Raw genomic sequence first — 22,213 nt, forward strand, 5'->3', positions numbered from 1 at the left:
GCCTTCTTTATCTCTCCTTGAGTAATTGTCTGGTCTAATATCTCTTTTTCTTCTTTTGAAATTTGTTTTAGGTGATGTTCTTGCAAAAAGCAGTCTATTTCTTGTTTTGTTTCCTTTCCTCTTTTATATAAATCCTTATAATATTTTTTGAATATCTTTCTTATTTCTTTTGGTTCTTCCACAATCCTTTCTCCTTCCCTTATCTTACTAATCGTGTTTTGTTTTCTTCTTTCTCTTATTTGCCACGCCAAATATTTGCCTATCTTATTTGCAGATTCAAACGTCCTCTGATTCATCATTTTAATTTTCCATTCTACCTCTTGGTCAATTATTGTAGAAAATTTAGCTTGTAGTATCTTTATATTCTGCTTTGCGGTCTCCTCACTGGGGTTGATAGTTAACTTTCTTTCATTTTCCATAATCTGTGTTAGGATCTGTTCCTTCTTTGTCTCTTTTTATTTTCTTACTTGACTATTTTTCTGTATTAGAAAGCCCCTCATAACTGCCTTTCCTGCGTCCCACACCGTCTCTATAGCAGTTTCCCCGTTTAAATTCCATTTAAAATAATCTTCTATTGTCTCTATTGCCTTATTCACAATCTTCTGGTCATTAAATAAAAATTCATTCATTCTCCATCTAGCTGTTTTGATATCCTTACCTTTTAACTCAATGGAAACCGCATTGTGATCAGATATAGTTCGTGGAAGAATTTCCGATTTAGTTAAATTCTGAGTCAGTTCCTTCGAAATCCAAATGCTATCTATTCTCCCCCAACTTTGATTTGGGTTTGAGAAGAAAGTATATTGTTTTACAGTGGGGTTTTTGAGTCTCCAAGCATCAATTAATCCCAGGTTATTTACCATATCAAAAAAGGATCGCGGTAATTTACCTTCCTTCTTCTCTTGTTTTTTTGTTGACTTATCTAGGCTTGGAGACACCACCCCATTAAAGTCTCCCATTAATATCATTTTTTGGTCCATCCATTCCAGCAATTTGTCTCCTAATTCAGAATAGAAGGCGGATTTTTTATCATTTGGAGCATATATTCCCACAACAATTATTTTTTCTCCCTGAAACACCATCTGAACTATGACTACTCTCCCTTGATCATCTTTATACAATAGTTGTGGGTCATATTTTTCCTTTATATAAATTACCACCCCTCTTTCCTTCACCCTATCTGATGTCACAAAATCTAGTCCCAGTCTCTTATTGCTTAATAATCTCTTATGCTTATTTATTATATGCGTCTCTTGGAGACATATTAAATCACAGTTCTTTTTCAATAGTACATGTGTAATCTGGTTCCTTTTATTTTTATTGTTCAGCCCATTCACATTCCAGTTTAGTATTTTTAACGCCATCTGTTATGTAATATTAATTAACTTATCAGGCCTATGCACAATCTACTGTTCTTTGTCTCCTTTCTCTAGTTCTTCTCTTTCTCCTATTGAACTCTCCTCTCTTTCTTCTTCTTCACTCCCCCCCCCCTTTCTTCCCCCTGCTGGTTCTCCACCTCCTCCTCCCCCATCATTTTCCCCAGGTCCTTCTCGTATCTCCTTGCAAATTTTTGAAGTTCTGAAATGGTAGACAGTTTAAACTTTTTTTCCTTGAAATAAAATGAGATACCTTCCGGAAACTCCCATCTGTACAAGATCCCATTTTTCTTCAATTGATTTGTTAATTTTTTATATGGGTCCCTCCTTCGAAGAAATCTCGAAGGAATCTCTTTATAAATAATAATTGGGTTTTCTTCAATATATAACCTTTTAATGTAATTCTGTTTCAAAATTTCATTTCTTATCTCCAATGAATTAAACATGGCTATTACATCTCCTGGCAATTTTTTCCCTCTGGCTTTGGCCGATTTTATTCTTATTCGGAATATGTTTACCAAGGAATGGATTATCTCTTCTTCTTTTCTATCTAACCATGTTGCCAGCTCTTTCACCACTTTAACTCGAATATTCTCATTTGAATCCTCTGATATTCCTCTAAATTTTAGATTAGATTGATTTTGTCGCATCTGCGTCATAGCCATGTTATCCAACAACTCTTCCTGTGTCGCTCCTATCTCTTTAACTTCTAGTCTAATCCTGTCCATCTCTTTCTTGCTGTCTTTCGTATCCTTTTGCACCCTCTTCACTGAGTCCTCCAAAGCCTTAGTTCTTACCGAGAGATCTTTAACTTTTCCTATCAATTCCCCCACGACTCCCTCCAGTTTCTTATCTAAAGTATCTTGTACCTCTATCAATTTTCTCTCGATATACTGTTCATTATTTTTAAATTCCTTTCTTATTTCGGCCATCAAACTATCATAATCTCTAATTTCTCTTGCCTCCTTCCCCTCTTCTTGTCTTGAAGGCCTTCTGGGTCTTGTGGCCAGCATGACTAAGCCACTTCTGGCGAACTAGAGCAGCGCACGGAAACGCCGTTTACCTTCCCGCCAGAGCGGTACCTGTTTATCTACTTGCACTTTGACGTGCTTTCGAACTGCTAGGTCAGCAGGAGCAGGGACTGAGCAACAGGAGCTCACCCTGTCGCAGGGATTCGAACCGCCAACCTTCTGATCGGCAAGTCCTAGGCTCTATGGTTTAACCCACAGTGCCACCTGCGTTCCTCCTGCTTTTCTTTAGGACATCCCTATTTTCATTGGAGAAATATTGTCGGGCATGTGAGTGACCTTTTCAATAAAGTCCAAAAACCTACTCTTGATTTCTTAAAAACTGCAATGGCTTAACTCACAGGTGGAAAAACCTCGGGCCTGAAGCCCAAATGTGGCCCTCAGAGCCTTACTACCTGGCCCTTGGAACACTTTCCAGGCCACACTCCTCACTGGCCTTCCTATGAACCCCAAGTGTGTTTGCCTGGCTGGTAAAGGTAAAGGACCCCTGGAGGGTTAAATCCAGTCAAAGGCGACTATGGGGTTGCGCCGCTTATCTCGCTTTCAGGACGAGGGAACCGGCGTTTGACCACAGACAGCTTTCTAGGTCATGTGACCAGCAAGACTAAATTGCTTCTGGTGCAACGGGACACCGTGATCGAAACCAGAGCGCATGGAAATGCCGTTTGCCTTGGGGGGGGGATGCAGGGGTACGCATACCCCTAAACATCTTGTCAATGTAAGTTTGGTCTCATTGAGGGGCGTTATTTTAATATGAGTAGGAAAATGAGAGTACAGTGGTACCTCAGGTTAAGAGCTTAATTTGTTCTGGAGGTCCGTTCCTAACCTGAAACTGTTCTTAACCTGAGGCACCACTTTAGCTAATGTGGCCTCCTACTGTCACCACGCGATTTCTGTTCTCATCCTGAAGCACAGTTCTTAACCCAAGGTACTATTTCTGGGTTAGTGGAGTCTGTAACCTGAAGCATCTGTAAGCTGAAGCATCTGTAACCTGAGGTACCACTGTACCTCTAAACATTTTTTTTTAGAAAAAAAGCACTGGCGATACCTATTCATCTAATTGCACTGGTGTGCTTTCAAACTGCTAGGTTGGCAGGGGCTGGGACAGAGCAATGGGAGCTCACCCCGTCGTGGGGATTCGAACCACGGACCTTCTGATCAGCAAGCCCAAGAGGCTCGGTGGTTTAGAGCACAGCACCACCCGCGTCCCTTTGCCTGGCTGGTATGTGACCTTGAGCTCTGATAGTTCCTCTTGCTTGTCTGGAGGGAGAATTGAATGGGTGGCATTGAAGGCAGTGCACCTTTGAATACCATTTGCTGGGAACTGCAAGCAGGAAGAGCTCTGTTGCACTCAGGTGCCCAATCAGATGCCCATAGCTTGCCACTATAAGGTTGGCCACTATGAGAACAGAATGCTGGACTAGAAGGGCCTGAGTATTCCTTTTTTTTTAACTTGCTTGGCTTGGCCTTGCAATTACCAACACACATTTCATATTTTTTTTAAAGATATTTATTAAGATTTTATATAATAAAACAAGCATCACAATCAAACAGAACAAAAGAAAAAGACAATTAAAAACAGCACAATCCAACAAGACAAAAAGTACAATAAAAAACATAAGAAAAGATAAGAAAAGACAAAGAACAAAAAAGAAAATCTAGTTTTTTGCTTATTATCTTTATAACCCTCTTTCCTGACTTCCTCACATCTCCCTTTTCTGTGTTCCCCTTTACACAATCAAATTCAGCAATTCCTTACCCTCTTTCAACTCTTATTCAATATTATACATTTCAACCTATTATGTCTCCGATTTTTCCTTTTAAATCCATTTTTACATATTCTTTATAGCTTAATCCCTTATATCATTTTGTTTAATTTCAACATAATTTTACTCTGGTCTTTTCACCCTTTTCTTTTAAAGCATTTTTGCATATTCCTTTTAACTATGTCCCTGATGCCATATTAACTTTATATCCAACATCATTTTAACATTCAAACATTTTACAATGTTTTTGAAGATATTCTTTGAACTTCTTCCAGGTTGGCCACTATGGAAACAGAATGCTGGACTAGAAGGGCCTGAGTATTCCCTTTTTTTTAACTTGCTTGGCTTGGCTATGCAATGACCAACACACATTTCAAACATGTATCTGACTACTTGCATATCATTTAGCTTTATTTTATTTATTTATTGACTTTTATTACATTTGTAATTGAAGAATTGATGCTTTTGAATTATGGTGATGGAGGAGACTCTTGAGAGTCCCATGGACTGCAAGAAGATCAAACCTATCCATTCTTAAGGAAATCAGCCTGAGTGCTCACAAAGGACAGATCGTGAAGCTGAGGCTCCAATACTTTGGCCACCTCAAGAGAAGAGAAGACTCCCTGGAAAAGACCCTGATGTTGGGAAAGATGGAGGGCACAAGGAGAAGGGGATGACAGAGGACGAGATGGTTGGACAGTGTTCTTGAAGCTACCAGCATGAGTTTGACCAAACTGCGGGAGGCAGTGGAAGACAGGAGTTCCTGGTGTGCTCTGGTCCAGGGGGTCAGGAAGAGTCGGACACGACTAAACGACTAAACAACAACAACAAATTACATCCGTACACTGCCCAGCTTTAAGGTTCAGGTTTAAGGCTAAAGAAATTACTCCCAACCCAGACAACAGGTTATAAGTGTCAAATCTGGTAGGTGTCTGCTGTGCTCTAAGAGCAGGCACAACATGTGCTGTTGATTGTAAGTCACAGATGAGCTAAGAAGGCATTTAAGCTCAGCTTCTTGCAAGAGCTTTTTCCCATCCAAAGGGTTGTTTCTGAGAATGAATACTCAAAGGATTGCTTTAGGCTTAGTGGAATTGGCTAGCACCAAGGTGTTTCTCTTAAGCGGTGGACACTTCCATGTATGGAAACGGGACAGCTGCCACCTTTTCCTGCATGGAAGGGATGGGGTGTTTTCCAAGAACAAAGTTCAAGTTCTGGCAAGATCAAGGTGCAAAAGTTCAGCCATCTCTTCACTCGAAGTTCAGTCCATGAAATCTGATGGAGAACCCAAGGTTTTGCAGTAGAAGTAGAAAAAAAATGCAGAAGAAGGAAAAATATGCCTAGGCAGTGACTCCCCCCAAAATAATAATAATAATAATAATAATAATAATAATAATAATAATAATAAGCATCTCAGTCCAGTTCAAGGTTCCTACATCCTACTATTGCAATAAAAGTTCCCATTTGAACCAATGGAAACATCATTATCATTATCATTATCATTATCAATTATTATTATTATTATTATTAATTGCAATGCACATATGCCTCCCAAAAATATCTGGATTAGGACAACAGTAGAGGACAAAGGATTAAAGCCCCAGTTCTGACCTTCCAAAATAGGATCCTTTTGGTAAATTAAGTAGGATCCAACTCTCCTACAAAAAGGGTACTAACATGGTGCTGTCCTGATGTTGTTGGACTACAGCTCCCATCATCCCTTTCAGCCATGCTGGCTGGAGCTAATGGGAGTTGTAGTCCACCATATTGAGGGCATCACTTGGCCTATAATCCCTGAACGACCCTGTTCCTCTACCATTTCATTTAGGAGGACCCTGTTGTTTTCTTAATTGACGAACCACCTTCCACATCAGCCTCAGGGCAATATACATAAAAACAACTAAAGACAGGTTTACAAATGGTACCAAAAATATCAGTCCAAGATGGGTTTAAAAATAATACAGAACAAACACCTCAGGAAGAGACCTGGAAGATCTTGTTGAACAAAACAGTCTCCAGTTGTTTCTGGAAAGTGAAGATTGTGGTTGACAATTGTATCTCAACAGGAACGAGGGCAGCTGCATTGAAACCCCTGCCCCGAGTCATTGTAAAATCGGTTTCTGATGATTGATTTGACTGCTTCAACTTTTTTACTCCTTCAAACTATTATATTGGTGCGTTTCAGTTAATTTGCTGTTTTTCCTGCATTTTAATGTTCTGTTGTGTAAGCCGCTCTGGGTTCTTTCTTTCTTTCTTTCTTTCTTTCTTTCTTTCTTTCTTTCTGAAGAATGACATGTGAAATAAATAATGCTGAGGGACTCCTGGGCCTCCAGATGCCATGGGACTCCAACTCCATCTGCTCCCGCCAGCATAGCCAATGGTCGGTGTTAGAGGTATCGGTTTGTTGGTTGCTCGAGAGCAATCAGGCAATATGCCTCCAAAGCGTGTTTCTAAGGCTTTCTTATTAGTGATAAAACCTTTAGAATGCAAAGCGCCTGTATTCCGTGTCTTGCTCATTCACTGGCAGAATCTGAGAGTGGGCGGTCCTTCAACCTTCCCCAGCAGAGTAGTTTCTTGACGCCCAGTCTGCGCCTTCCCTCTCTGTGCGGAAGCCTACTGCGCAAGGAAGGCGTGGGTAACGGGGGACCTCTCTCCTCCCCGCTTTGCTCCGGCAAGGTGTCGTGGCACTGCCTCGCCTCCTCTGCCCCCTGCATCTCCTCTCCACTGGAGATGTGGCTCAGCGGCGTAGCGTGGGTTATCAGCACCCGGGGCAAGGCAAGTAATTTGCGCCCCCCCAACCCGGGGCAAGGCAAATAATTTGCGCCCCCTAACCCGGGGCAAGGCAAGTACAGTAATTTACTCTCCCAAGCAGCAGCAGCAGCGAGGCTTCTCTCCTTAATTGATTCCCCCTCCACACCGCGTCGTTTCCTGGCTGCTCCCCCCCCTTCCCCTCTCTCTCCTCCTCGCTCTGCTTGCCTTGCCCTGCCCTGCCTGAGGGCACCCTGAGGAGACTCCGCTCTCCTTTTTGACCAGGCGAGGTGGGAAAAAGGGGGGAAAGTCTCTTCCCGCCCCCTCGCCAGACTCCCTGCTCCGCTCGGCTCACTACCCAGGCGGCCAGTGGAAAGAGAGACGCAATTACCTCTCCCTCCGCTTCGCCAAGCTGTCAAAGCCCGGCAGCAGCGGCAACGGCAGCAGCAGGCGCAGCCAGACCCCCGCGAGCCAGCCAGCCCGCCCGCCCGCCCGGCTTCCTCTCCTTTTTTTGCCAGCGGCAGAAGGCTTTGCTCTCCCCCTTCTGCGACCTCCTCGCCAAGCCGAGCGAGCGCGGGCTCCCTAACCAGTGGATTTTAGTAGGGGCAGAGAGCTGCTAGTGCGAGTGCGCCCCTGCCCAAGTTGCGCCCGGTGCGGCCGGCACCCCTGGCACCCCCCACGCTACGCCACTGATGTGGCTACTCTCCTCTGCGAGGAGGTGCTGCTTCCCACGATCTGTGGGGGCTCTCTGTAATCCACCCAGTCTTTCCCCTCTCGCCAATGGCAGTTCCCTGACAGTCAAGGATGATGGGTGCTGTAGTACAGCTAGGAAGGGGAGCACCCATCAATTTCAATTTCTCTCCATTTCCAATCTTAAATTCAGTTCTCCACATGGCCACATCAGTTTATTATTTTTTTAAGACAGCATGAAGGTTCATCTGATTTCCTCCAATGCACATATTTCTGCATAATATGCTCATTTTTGCAAAGCAACATTCCCTAACATGATGCTTTTCTGTACATTATTTTCACGAATAGATGGGTTTTTAGGCGCACTTTATATGGAATTTTGTTCACGACACTTGGTTGGAGACCTGCATTGCAAAATTCGGAGGTGTGTGGAGTTTGACGTACATCTGTTCACAAATTGTTTTGCCAAGTGCAAATTATGTAGGTTCACCTTGAAGCGTAAAATTAATAGACTCTTTCCCCATGCCTAAATAAAGCAACATCTGGAGGACCATAAATCAATTAAACTATGTACCTAGTGAACATCAAGTTTGGCCTTAAATCAATCTTAGAACAAGCTTCATCAATCTGGAGTCTTCCAAGTGCTTTAGACTGCAGCTAGCATATCTGGGGGGAGAAGGGAAGGATTACACAACACTTTGGTCATTCTTTGAGGCTTGCCAGCTTTATTAGTGTTGAATTTGTTCAACAGCAACAAGATGCAATCTTTTCATGTCACTTCCGCTACTACCCTCTAGTGGCGAATTGTAGCCTTGGCACTTTAAAATACAAATACAAGCTGGAAAACAAGCTAAATAACAAATCCTGCAAAATATTGGATAACTCTGAGGCAATGAAATGTCCTGAAATGTCACACATTTGTCATTGTTCATTCGGTTGGCTTGAGTAAGCTTTGCAAAATTCAGATTGCACCAAAGTACAAGACTCAAGTCAAAAGACCTGAAGCATTTTTCTTAGGTATCATGGGTAAAAAAAAAAAAAGGACCCCTGGACGGTTAAGTCCAGCCAAAGGCGACTATAGGGTTGCAGCGCTCATCTTGCTTTCAGGCCAAGGGAGCCGGTGTTTGTCCACAAATAGCTTTCCGGGTCATGTAGCCAGCATGACTAAACTACTTCTGGTGGAACAGGACACCGTGATGGAAACCAGAGCACAAGGAAACACCATTTACCTTGCTGCCACAGCGGTACCTATTTATCTACTTGCACTGGCGTGCTTTCGAACTGCTAGGTTGGCAGGAGCTGGGACCGAGCAACGGGAGCTCACCCCTGTGGACAAACACTGGCTCCCTCGGCCTGAAAGTGAGATGAGTGCCACAACCCCATAGTCCAGGGGTCCTTTCCCTTACCTTTTACCTTTTTACTTATGGGGTATGTCCTAACCATGCACCTGTGATCAATGAAGAATCATTCATCCATCAATAGCCATTGAATAAGCTTCTTCACCTACTTCTGGAAATCCCCACCAGCCATCAATATCCACCGGCAAGCAAACACAGAAAGAGTCTCTGCTGTAATTTATAAACTTTGCCTTTTGTAAAGCATGGCACACATCAAGGCTGGTGGGGCAAGGCTAGCAAAATTCAAACAAATGAAGGATTGAGTATTTGGAGAAATACTTCTTAGAGGAGCTTTGGGGTGCTTAAAGAACACGCTCTATAATGCTAGGCTGAGCAACCTGTGGCCCTCCAGGTGTTGCCAGTACTCCAAATCCCATCATCTCTGGCCAGTTGCTATGCTGCCTGGCGCTTATGGGAGTTGGAGTCCAACAGCCTCTGGCAAGCCACAGATTTCTCACCCCTGCAGAATGCAACTGGATCCTAAGTCGTGAGGGAGCATCTTTAAAGAGTACACACAGAAGCATCTGGGTTTTATATTATTTCTTCAGTTTTCACTGCAGGTGGCTCAGTGCCTCCCACCTCGTACTATCAATATTCACAAGCAATATCACAAACTTTGACTTGCCTCCCAAACTGCTTCTTTAGGAAACTGGTGCAGAGATGGCTAAGCAGAAAGAAAGAAAGAAAGAAAGAAAGAAAGAAAGAAAGAAAGAAAGAAAGAAAGCTTTATCCAAATGACGCTTACATGGAATCGTAATTACTCTTTGCAGATGTTCCGTGGAAGCTGCAGCAATAAGGACCACTGACAGCTCATCATGACCCAAAGCTACACAGCATAACAAGCTTATAATGTAAGTAAAAGTTAACATATATTTCATGTTATTATTTTCTGTCATTTTGAGTTTTGCAGCTGTGTAATCTGATGTGGCAGCTTTGCTTAAAATTTTCTATGAAAACTGCTTTGCTTTCAAAGAAAAATGGGATATAAATGTGTGTGTATTTTTAAAAAGAATAAAGCAGATGGTGTTTTAAGGGAGAGAGTATGGTTGTGACACTGTGACGCTGTAGGTTTTAATAGTTATGCAAGTCAGGTATTGCATGCATGCCAAACAGCTGCCCCCAAATCACAAAATCGCGTAGGTGGGCATCGCAATGCCATTCAGAATCCGGAGTGTGCCGGGCTCCTCTAGAGCAAAACAAGGACACACAAAGTCCTGAAAGTGATTGTGGAAGGTGTACAGGTGTTGCATAATATCCGTGTTAAAAAACGACAGGCTCCCTTTGTCGTAATCAAGCAAAAGTCCAATCCTCTGGGGAGGGACAGTAATCGTAATGTCTGGAGTCATCCCATTGTTCAGAAACTCGTAGGTATGTCTGTGCAAGAGAGAAAGAAAATGCATGCCATTAGAAGCTCTTAGAGCAGACTGAATTTTGTTTTTTTTGGTAGGGGCTGTGTTCTGCAAAGTGTCATTGATGCGATAATAGTGCATTAGTGGTAGATTTTTACTGGACATTATTCTAGTTCTATTAGCTGTTTTCCTACGCTTCTCAACTGTTATTTCATTTTTGCCACCTGGAGCGGCAGCCATGCACTGTTAATGCAAATAATAATAATAGTAATAGTAATAATAATAATAATAATAATAATAATAATAATAATAATACATAATTTATTTATACCCCGCCTATCTGGCTGGGTTTCCCCAGCTGCTCTGGGCGGCTCCCAACAGAATATTAAAAACACGATAAAACGTCAAACATTTAAAACTTCCTTAAACAGGGTGGCCTTCAGATGTCTTCTAAAAATCAGATAGTTGTTTATTTCCTTGACATCTGATGGGAGTTCCACAGGGCAGGCGCCACTACCGAGAAGGCCCCCGGCCTGGTTTGTTTGTCTGTTTGTTTGAGCAAGTGCTTTATAAATGTTCTTTTTTTTTTTTAAGTGCAGGAGGAAAAAAAAATAACCAGAACTTTTGTGATATAAAAAGTGACAAGAGTTTCAGCAGGAAGGTATGGGAACATGCATATATTGGAAATTAAGCAGCACATCCAGCTCTAAGCTTTTGCAGGTGCAGACGGTATTGAAAGCAAGATCGTTTACAACTGGGCAGTTGCACCAGAAGATCACGGTGCTGAAAGTGCCAGGGTCATGGGTCTGAACCCTGTATGGGTGCATATTCCTGCATTGCAAGGGATTGGACTAGATGATCCATGGGGTCCCTTCCAACGCTATGATTGCTTTGGTCTAAACCACTGAGCCTCTTGGGCTTGCCAATCAGAAGGTCGGCGGTTCGAATCCCGACAATGGAGTGAGCTCCTGTCACTCTGTCCCAGCTCCTGCCAGCCTAGCAGTCCGAAAGCACGCCAGTGCAAGTAGATAAACAGGTACCACTGTGGCGGGAAGGTTAATGGTGTTTCCGTGCGCTCTGACACTTGTCACAGTGTCCCGTTGAGCCAGAAGCGGTTTAGTCCTGCTGGCCACATGACCTGGAGAGCTGTCTGTGGACAAACGCCGGCTCCCTCGGCCTGAAAGTGAGATGAGCACCGCAACCCCATAGTCGCCTTTGACTGGACTTAACCGTCCAGGGGTCCTTTACCTTTACCTTTTACCTCTATGGCCTGGAAGCGTTTGTACCTGGAAGAGTTGACTGTGTGCCTCATACACCAGGAGGCATGGCTTGTGCCCAGGTAGCTGTCTCGAGAAACATTTTCAAAAGCCACACCAACACGGTACTCCATATTTTCATTGACGTCCACCTCCCAGTAATGTTTGCCTTGGAACGGTATTGGGTTTCCCAAGATAGCGATAGATCTGGCAAACGGAAATGTGGAAAATGCTGTATATTCCCTTGCTATAGAGAATATCTGAAGGTAGCCAACATCTGTGACAGGTGTTCCCAACCTTTAGTGAGTATATTTGGCTATTTGAAGGTGTGTTGTGAGCACCACCATTTCTGGTCACACCCCTCCTCCCTCCCTGGATCAGTTCCCTCCCAGAGAGAGAGAGAGAGAGAGAGAGAGAGAGAGAGAGAGAGAGAAAGAAAGAAAGAAAGAAAGAAAGAGAAAGAAAGGCATGTACACACACTTTGCTTTTCCAAGGGATCAGGGTAAGAGTCAGGTACAGGTGGGTTAACCTGAGCCTTGAAAAACACATAGAGCTGAAAGAGGAAGTGGGAAAGAGTGGCACCGTTCCAACTTCCTCCTTCAACTCTGTGTACCTTTCAAGGGAGGAAAGGGCAACCGCTCTCACTACTTCACCCCAAGTGAACGCAGGAGCTCTCGGAGTCTTTACTGGCACCAGGAGAACACCATGTGCCCTGTTGACGGCTCTTGAACCTTATCACAAGACCACTGGATTTATGAGGGAGCATAGTTCTGATTCAACATGACCATGACTTCTTCCGTGTTTATTTTGTTTGCTAGGAAATCAGTGGCTTAAGGTTTCTCAGCGCCCATTTGCCCAGTGGCATGCCTGTTCCGTAGTAATCACAACGATGATGCTCACAAGCCCAGGAATTAGAAATCTTTGGCTGGAAGTTGTGCTGCATTTTAACTGTTAACTCTGGAACAGAGAATGCAAAATGGTGGTGTTTGGACAATGCTGCGTTGAATGATGCATGTGATGACTTTTGGTGGGGAGCCTATTTGCAACAATCTGAGGACACGGGACTACAATATCCTAGTGGTGAAGGCAAAAAGTGCAATTCGTGTGCATTCTTGTTGGAAGATTAGTCCTGCTGCAAGGGGTCAATAAATAAATAAATGGATGTACCGTGCCATATTAGAAGCAAAAAAACTTGTTTTGATGAATTGGAAGAGCCGCAAAAAGATCCCATTGAGCACATGGATTGACAAAATGGACAGACTAATTACATACGAGTGAATTGCATATCAACGCAAATTAAGAATGGATAAATATGAAGAAATCTGGAAGGAATACTTAAGCGATAAGGCGGAAAGTGGTGGGAAGTAGGGGGAGGAGAGGTGGGGAAATATTGTTAAAAAGGTGTAGTTATAGGTATATCAGTACTCAAATCTGAATTGTTAAATTGTGTTATTAGTGTTATTGTGGTTTTTGTTGTATGTGTTTTTTGTGTTTGCTGCTTTTATTGAAAAAATGAATAAATAAATTAATAATAATAATAATAATAATAATAATAATAATAATAAAGATTAGTCCTGCTGTGTTTAATGGGACTCTCTCCCAAGTATGTAAGCATATGATTGCGGCGTCCATCTGTTGCAGTTTACTGTCATAGCAAATACAGGACTTAGATCAATAAGGCACCTGATTAGCAGTGCACAAAATTCCGTCACAAAGATTATAATTTATCTGCATAACGTAAAAAGAAATTAAGAGAATTATATATACAAAACTTAATACATTGCCATTTTTATCATAACAAGAAATCTTACAGTGCAATTCTAGGCATGCTTACCCTTAAGGCCACATCACGGCATATATTTAAAACAGTATCATACTGCTTCAAATAGTCATGGCTTCCGCCAAAGGATTATGGGAGCTGTAGTTTGTTAAGTGTGCTGAGAGTTGTTCGGAGACCCAGTTTTCCCCTCACAGAGCTGCAATTTTCAGAGCTCCCTGTGAAGAGCAATTGACTGTTCAGCCACTCTGAAAATTATAACTCTGTGGTACCATAGTGCTTTAAATGTATGGTATGAATGTGAAATGTGACCTTGGCCATACTCAGAACAGACCCTCTGAAATTAATGAACCTAAGTTAGACATGCTTATTAACTTCACTGGGTCTACTCTGAGTAGGACTAACCTTGAATACCACCCAGTGTTTAATGGGGTTCTCCCATAGGGACAGCAGCCAAACAGGGTAGAGGTCTAGCCTTACCCCTCTTTCTCCTCGTTTTAAGTGGAAATTATTCATTTACTCTCTGGTAAACATCACCCAGAATTGTCAGCTGTGTGTTGTAAGGAGGAATCTTTCGGGGGGGGGGGGGGATATCTGCATATCAGTTTGTGTATAAGCCAGCGTTGCCATGGCAGTCACAGCAACTTTTGAAATTAAGTGGGAGAGAAGACACTTGTCAGCTTCCTGCAGAATCTATTAATGTGCAAAAAAGCGAGAGATTGCTACAAGGACCACATTGTGTAATTAGGATGACTTTAAAACCCTCACAGCTGTGTGATTAAGAGCACAGATTTGTGATGGAATCCAGCGATTCTCGTCCTTTTCTTTTTGCATTTTGGGCTGTCTGGAAGCCGAGATGAGGGGCAAACGGGGCTCACAGGCAACATCAGACCAGCATGCACAAACGCTGCTAAAATTACAGGATTCCCCCATGTTTTATGGAACCCCAGAGGAACGCCGGAGGGGAGAGGAAATTCATTCACAACATAAATGGCGTGCATAATGAAATGTGGGGGAGGGAATCCAAGTTTCCCTCAGTGTAAACTGTCCTGTCAGAAATGTGTTGGCTCCGCCTCTCACGTGCTCTGACTCCACCTACTTTTCATTCACGCTCCCTGATTTCTACCCCACCAGTCCCAATGTCTGAGAGAGGAGGCAGACATTTCCTATTGATTTTTTTCCCTTTTTTTACTGCACTTGAGCACAGATCGGAAGAATCTTTGCATCAGCCACTAGCCATAGCAATAAAATAAAATGTACTGAAGATAGAGGTAAAAACTTAACTATACAAAATACATTTTGGAGGTTTACACCAATAATCAAAAAATAGATCTTATTCTAATTGCCCCTGCTAAAGATTTTGCAGTTTTTGCTGTCACCTGATTCTCTTGATCTGCTAGAAAATAGGGCTCAGTAGCAATGTTTGAGCGGCCTGGCATGGACAATAATAGAGGGGTGAAAAGCTCACTCCTCAAATCTTTATAAAGAGTGTAAGCCGGAAGCACATGAGCCACAGACTCAATACAGTACTGCTATCTTAACAGGGACATAACCGTTTTTCCAGAGGAATTTGAGCACACTTCATGGCTGGCTTGCCCCGAAAGCGTGTCTGAAAACCATCCTTTACTATTATATTAACCCTTTGAGAAGGCATTTCTGAAAGGTGCATGTTATGTACTAAGCTTGGATCCTAGAACAATAGGCAAGTAAGATCCTAGAATGCAACAACTGATTGGCTTGCAGGAAAAGACCAATCAGGCTCCAGGAGGAAGTTAATCAGCCTATTAGGCTGGTAGGATGCAACAACTGATTAACCTGCAGGAAAAGACCAATCAGGCTCCAGGAGGGAAACAGAATCAGCCAATCAGACGGGACTTATTTGTATAAAAGCCTGAGGTTTGGGGGGCAATTGAATCACTGTTTTACAAGCTGCAATAAAGAGCATGAAATCACTACAGAACTCCGAGTATATTTCAGTGCTGATCCCTGCCAAAGAAGAAAAGGTGAAATACTGTAAAATTGTATGCTCGTAAGCCTATGAAACAGGCCTATAGATTCCATACCTTGTAAAGCTGTTTTCACGGAAGGGCCAGTCACATTTGGGACTCTCAGTTTTGCAACATGCAATTGTCAATCCGTCTTCTAGCACAGACAGCAAGGGGTGGGCCGTCTCCTCATTCAGAGTGAAGGAAGTGCCTGTGAAAGGATGGAAGATTGTAGCTGGCAGGGACTGCAGAACCTTGCAAATGCAAACAACTCCTGTATGATGGCCCCATTGGCACATGCCCAGTGTTTCTCCCCTGGAATTGGGGCCTACCGTGCCACGCCACAACCCACTGCCCAACCATTCTGCCCATACAGGTGTGAAGAATTGTTCTTGTAATTACTACCCCAGTACGTTTCCGAGCACAACTCAAAGTGTTGGTGCTGACCTTTAAAGCCCTAAACGGCCTCAGTCCAGTGTACCTGAAGGAGCGTCTCCACCTCCATCATCCAGCCCAGACACTGAGGTCCAGTGCCGAGGGCCTTCTGGCGGTTCGCTCACTGCGAGAAGCCAAGTTACAGGGAACCAGGCAGAGAGCCTACTCGGTAGTGGCACCCGCCCTGTGGAACACCCTCCCACCAGATATCAAAGAGAAAAACAACTACCAAACTTTTAGAAGACATCTGAAGGCAGCCCTATTTAGGGAAGCTTTTAATGTTTAATAGGTTATTGTATTTTGATGTTCTGTTGGAAGCCGCCCAGAGTGGCTGGGGAAACCCAGCCAGATGGGCAGGGTTTAAATAATAAATAATAATAATAATTATTATTATTATTATTATTATTATTATTATTATTATACCTGTGCTTAGGATGGAGACAGGCTCACTCCGCTCACTGGAACCTCCCATGTTGACGGCTTTCACAGAGAGCAAGTAGTTGTGTCCTGGCTCCAGCTGAATCAGTGCTTCACAATTTGGAATGCCAACAATGGACCTGGAGAGAGAGAAAAACAGAAGGAAGCCTAACGGATCACTGTTGTCAAGGGAGCACAAAAGGCATCTGAGGAAGAGTGGAGAAATGAGGCAGAAAGAGTCCTCCCTCACCCCCCCCTCCACATCTGTTCTGATATTGGGATCAAAATCAAAATCTTGGGGGCGGGACAAAGGCAGCAGTCTGAGGTAAGCTAGGAACCAGAAGCTCCAATCAGCACAAAGAGCGAGAAGACAGACGTCTGAGTGGCTAAAAGCTCCCTTTTCATGCTGATTGGTGGCTCTTGGGTGGAGACTGGATCCCTACTGCAGAAATAGCAAAGGGTCTTTGACCCCTTGCAATCCCCAAGGCCCAATGGTCTCAGTGTGGGTCAGGTGTGCCTACTGTAAAAGAAAGGTACAGTCATACCTCGGGCTGAAGTAGCTTCAGGTTGAGCATTTTCGGGTTGCGCTCTGCGGCGACCCGGAAGTAACGGAGCACGTTACTTCTGGGTTTCACCGCTCATGCATGCGCAGACTCTCAAAATGACGTCACGCGCATGCGAAACGCAACCCGTGCATGCACAGTCGCATGTTATGTTTTACCCAGGATGCAAATGGGGCTCCGGAATGGATCCCATTTGCATCCAGAGGTACCACTGTAAATGTAAAGGACCCCTGGACGGTTAAGTCCAGTCAAAGGCGACTATGGGGTTGTGGCGCTCATCTCGCTTTCAGGCCGAGGGAGCTGGCATTTGTCCACAGACAGCTTTCCGGGTCGTGTGGCCAGCAGGACTAAACCGCTTTTGGTGCAACGGGGCACTGTGATGGAAGCCAGAGCGCATGAAAACGCTGTGTACCTTCCTGCCGCAGCGGTACCAATTTATCTACTTGCACGGGTGTGCTTTCAAACTGCTAGGTTGGCAAGAACTGAGCAACAGGAGCTCATACCGTCATGGGGATTCGAACCGCCGACCTTCTGACTGGTAAGCCCAAGAGGCTCAATGGTTTAGAGCACAGCGCCACCCACATCCCTGTGCACCTACTGTAATGTATGTATTATCAACTAAATACCATTAAAAAGGCACGTGGCCTTTTTAAGAGAAATAGCTATGACCCTGCTATAGAGAAGCTTGTTGCCCTGTCTGCAGCCTCCCAGGCCTTATCGGGAATGAAGTTTGCTAACCCTTAGCTCAGAATGCCAACCTTCCCCTTTCTGCCTCCCTCTTTCCCCTTGGCTCTTTGGGTGTTTTGAAAAACATGGCCTGAGCATTGCATGCATCTAATACTATGCAACTCACTCGGTAATCATGTTCCCATCCTCTCCATCTGTCAGCTTGGACAATTCAGCTGTGTAGGAGTCAACAGGATTCGTGTTCCCAGATTCCCAGCGCACCAGCGCTGCATGTTCACAACTCTGGATCTCCTTCCTTTTGAGGACAGGTGCCAAAGGAGCTTTAAAAAAAGAAGAAGCAGATAAATATTTTTCCCCCTGAGCCATTTGGTTATGAGATATACTATGAGGGTTTGTCTTTTAAAAGTATTACAGTATTAAGGTTTTCATTGATTAACTTGAAAACAAAGATCAAAGACACACACACACAGACACAGATCAGCCCCTCCACAGTGGTTGGGCTTTCAGCATCCACTCAGATGATCAGTTCTTCCTGCCCCCCCTCCCCTGCTGAATATTTACATTAATTTATTCCTTTATTTCATCGCAGTTTTTATATTCCACCATCTCATGTAAAATATCAAGGCGGTATTCAGCAATTTATGCAAATATGATGAAGCATTTGGAGCCCCCTCCCACTTGAAATCAGGCAGGCACCATCCTTGCTAAAGTTCAGGCTCCTGGTTAAAACAATATCGTTTCAGGTGGTCTTTGCACCATGAATTCCTATTTAATGTTTTAAAATTTCCTCTCCTCATGTTTTTGTTTCCATTTTTGAGATTTAAAATTTCTCAGGTTTAAAGTGCTTGAAGTTTAATTGATGTTTTACATTTTGTATATTTCTTTTATCTTCGTAAGCTGCTTTGAGACCCAGATGATTAAAAACCGGGAGATAATCTTTAAAAATATCTATGAATTTCTTATTTTTATTTCTTTATGAAATTTGTATACCGCCCGCCCTATACCTGTAGATCTCACAACATAAAATCACAATATAAAACCTCCCAGAAAATACATAATAAAAACAAAAACAAACCAATAAATAATATAATTATTAATATACATAAATATATAAACAAACAAAAATAAAATACTATACCTGCAGCACAAAATTATCATTAAAATGTCTGGCTAATATTGAGAAAATTTAAGCTGAGTAGGCCTGTGGGATGCGGGTGGCGCTGTGGGTTAAACCACAGAGCCTAGGACTTGCTGATCAGAAGGTCGGCGGTTTGAATCCCCGCAAGAGGGTGAGCTCCCTTTGCTCGGTCCCTGCTCCTGCCAGCCTAGCAGTTCAAAAGCACATCAAAAGTGCAAGTAGATAAATAGGTGCCACTCTGGCGGGAAGGTAAACGGCGTTTTCGTGCGCTGCTCTGGTTCGCCTGAAGCGGCTTAGTCATGCTGGCCACATGACCCGGAAGCTGTACGTCGGCTCCCTCGGCCAATAAAGCGAGATGAGCGCCGCAACCCCAGAGTCGGTCACGACTAGACCTAATGGTCAGGGGTCCCTTTACCTTTACCTTTAGGCCTGTTGGCATAAAAGGATCTTGAACAGATCCTTGAAAGTTAACAGTGTGATTGCCTGCCAAATTATCTACTAGAAAAGGCTTTTATAGTGTTGTTTTGTCTTTGTAAGCAGCTCTGGTGGGATCTAAGTATTTGAGATAAATAAAAAAAACTTGCAGAGTTCAACAAACTTTAGCTGGTTCACGCCCCACTTCTGTAGACTTTGCTTCGTTCAAAACTCAGGAAAAGGCGAATGTCAAAAGCCATTCGAAATCTGAAATGCATTTACCTGTGATGTAAACAGCTCGTTCACTCGCTGAACCGACCCCAGCTCTGTTGAGGGCTTTCACCCAAAACTCATACTGCGCGTTCGGCGCCAGGTTAGTAACTGTGCAATATGTTTCTTTCACGTTTAGCATAAACGCTGCAGTGAGAAAGCGGAAGATTTAGGAGGTTGTTTTTAAATGGCATTTTCCGAAACACGCTTCTAAGCAGGAACCCTTTCAATATCTGCTGCGCCATTTCATAGTTCAGTGGTGGGAGCCTCTCAGCCAGATTTAATTTTCAAATAAAAACAAAGATAATGCTTTGTATTTTCCTACTGGCTCGCCAGTTTTTAAAAAGGTTTCAGCACTGTTGTTTCAGGACCCTGGACAACCAACTTGACAGGTGCTTGAAATTATAGCTCTGTGGGGGGGGGGACTACAGTTCCCAGAATTCTTTGAGGACAGTCATGGCCATAGCTGTCAACTTACAGATTTGAAAATAAGGGACCAGCAGCCTCGAAAATAAGGGATCAGCAGCCAAAATAAGGGATTTTAGTCAACCACCTGAAATACGAAGTTAAAAGGGACCAGATAATTTTGGAGAGCAGCACCGGTTTTTAGCCCTTCGTTTCCAGAGGTTGCTGCTCAAGACACCAGCTGATGAAACACTGCAATTAAATAACTACAAGCAGCAACCACTTTTCGCGCAAAACAAAGTCCAAGCTACGAAGATGCTACCCCAGACAGAGACGCTCAGTTCGGCGGCCGCGACGAGGATGGCAGCGGAAGGGCCCGAGGCTCCCGCCAGTCCTGGCGGGGAGGGGCTCCTGGGGGCCGAGGCTGGTGAGAGGAGGCTGGAGGGGGGCGGGCTGGGCAGCCAAGCAACACAGTTGGAGCCTCCCTCCTCCCTGGCCGGCAGGGAGGGAGGGAGAGGAGCTGCTTCCTTAGAAACCTGGGAAATTTAAGGGACATCATCAGTAAGGGACAGCAGCAGGACACGGTGCTGGGATAAGGGAGTTTCCCACCAAATAAGGGACGGTTGACAGCTATGGTCATGGCGTATAGGCAGCCTTACCGTCCTGCTCCTCTTTCGACGTCTCGTTGCTCACTCGTTTGTAGTACAGCTGGTAGCTTTCGACAATATCTTCTGAAAAGAAGCTCCAGCAGACTTTCACGGACGTACCGGTAGCAGAATTGGGATCCTGGGTGTTCATTACTGGTGCACAAGGAGGCAAAGGAGCTGGAACAAGGAGGGTGGAAGGGGAAAAAATAATCTGTTAAACAGAATTCACATGGTGAATTTCAAAGATCAGCAATGCCACTTAACAGAAGAAATTGCTTTATATTTTATGCTAGTTGTCTGCCTGGTTTAGTATTTAGTCTACACAAAGCTGATGGTGGGGAGAAACACCAAGGGCCACACTTCTTTCTGGGCAATCTCCCGAGGGCCACATGACCGTGGTGGGTGTGGCTAGAGACAAAAGTGGGTGGAGCAACACATGTAAATTTTCGCTTTGTACAATAGATTAGTTTCTATGTACCCACCTACCCCAGCTAGTTCTTCCATTCAGACAAGAAAGAGGCATTATTGATATAATAATAATAATAATAATAATAATAATAATAATAATAATTTATTTATACCCTGCCCATCTGGCTGGGTTTCCCCAGCCACTCTGGGCAGCTCCCAACAGAATTAAAAGCACAATAAAACATCAGACATTAAAAAATTTCCTAAATATTGAGTTCAAAGACACTTTTCAGCCAGGCAAAAATCATTGAAGCACAAGCAAAGCCAGTAAGGAGTATAGATGGGGGATAATTCGAGGGTCAGATAGAAACCAGAAATAAATACAATGAAAATACCAGGGACTGAATTAATGGAGTCCATTAGTTCCTGAATGTCAGAGAAATCTATGACCCGGGCTTCAAAATTTGTTGGCACTGAAAGATCTATATCCACATCCTTTTTCAAGAAGTCGACCAATCTGCAAGTGCCAGAGAAATGGAGAGTAAGACAGCAACTCTAAGAGCTTGGCTATATATTAATGTCTCATATTTTCTCATGTGTGCGTGTTTGTGTATGTTAGAGATAGATATAAATCCATTATGTCAAAATCATCCTCATCATTATTATGTACGGTATACAAGTGGGATCTGCAACAAAATGTTGCAGCATGGACTGCCCCTGTTCAGAATACTCCATTCCTTTCCCCATCTCTCATGGTTTTCTCTTCTCCACTCAGCGATCAGTTAGCATTCTGTGTCCACTGAGCATGCTCAATCCCCATGGGACTACTGGGAGGCATCACCCCCAGCAACCTTTAGTAATTCCCCCCCCCTAAATAATTTTTGTACTACTGCTATTCACGCCTGGTGATATGCCCATGAATGGTGGCAATCTAAGCTACATAAGGACCGACATTTGGAAAGTTGAGTTTCTTAGCTGCTATTTAATGCTTCTGTCCCATTCTTCTGTCAGATGAATATTTAAATTACAGAAGAAAGAGCAATACAATATGGCACCCCCAAACTTGGTGCCCTCCGGATATTTTGGCCTACACCTCCTGCTAGCCCCAGCATGGCCAATGGCCAGGGATGATGGGCATTGTAGTTCAAAACATCTGGAGGGTACCAGGAGGTTGAAGAAGGCTGCAGTTGGACAATATTGGAGCCACAAATCAAACACAGACCCTCCAAGTGTCCCTATTTTCAGGGACATCCCTGATTTAGAGAAGTCATCCCAGCTTCTGATTTGATCCCGGAATGCCCCACTTTTCCTTAAAGGTAAAGGGACCCCTGACCATTAGATCCAGTCGTGGCCAACTCTGGGGTTGTGGCGCTCATGTCGCTTTACTGGCCGAGGGAGCCGACGTACAGCTTCTGGGTCATGTGACCAGCATGACTAAGCCGCTTCTGGCGAACCAGAGC

General features: G+C 43.7%; 1 protein-coding gene across 4 annotated transcripts in view; it reads right to left on the reverse strand.

The window, feature by feature from the left end:
• Positions 1 to 9,525: 9,525 nt before the first annotated feature.
• Positions 9,526 to 22,213, reverse strand: part of FSD2 (fibronectin type III and SPRY domain containing 2) — a 29,964-nt gene continuing 17,276 nt past the window's right edge. For 3 of the 4 annotated variants that reach the window (XM_081838956.1, XM_081838957.1, XM_081838958.1), the window contains 8 exons: positions 21,149 to 21,270; positions 20,358 to 20,522; positions 19,306 to 19,440; positions 17,638 to 17,791; positions 16,228 to 16,361; positions 15,448 to 15,580; positions 11,638 to 11,814; positions 9,526 to 10,376 (listed from right to left, as the gene is read on the reverse strand). In XM_081838956.1, coding sequence (XP_081695082.1) covers positions 10,127 to 10,376; positions 11,638 to 11,814; positions 15,448 to 15,580; positions 16,228 to 16,361; positions 17,638 to 17,791; positions 19,306 to 19,440; positions 20,358 to 20,522; positions 21,149 to 21,270 — 1,270 coding nt within the window. In that variant the 3' untranslated portion in view covers positions 9,526 to 10,126. The remainder of the gene's footprint in view (positions 10,377 to 11,637; positions 11,815 to 15,447; positions 15,581 to 16,227; positions 16,362 to 17,637; positions 17,792 to 19,305; positions 19,441 to 20,357; positions 20,523 to 21,148; positions 21,271 to 22,213) is intronic. The other variant, XM_081838959.1, reaches the window with a different exon arrangement.

This window comes from Podarcis erhardii, assembly GCF_964252035.2.
Source record: "Podarcis erhardii genome assembly, chromosome: 14".
Taxonomy (NCBI): domain Eukaryota; kingdom Metazoa; phylum Chordata; class Lepidosauria; order Squamata; family Lacertidae; genus Podarcis; species Podarcis erhardii.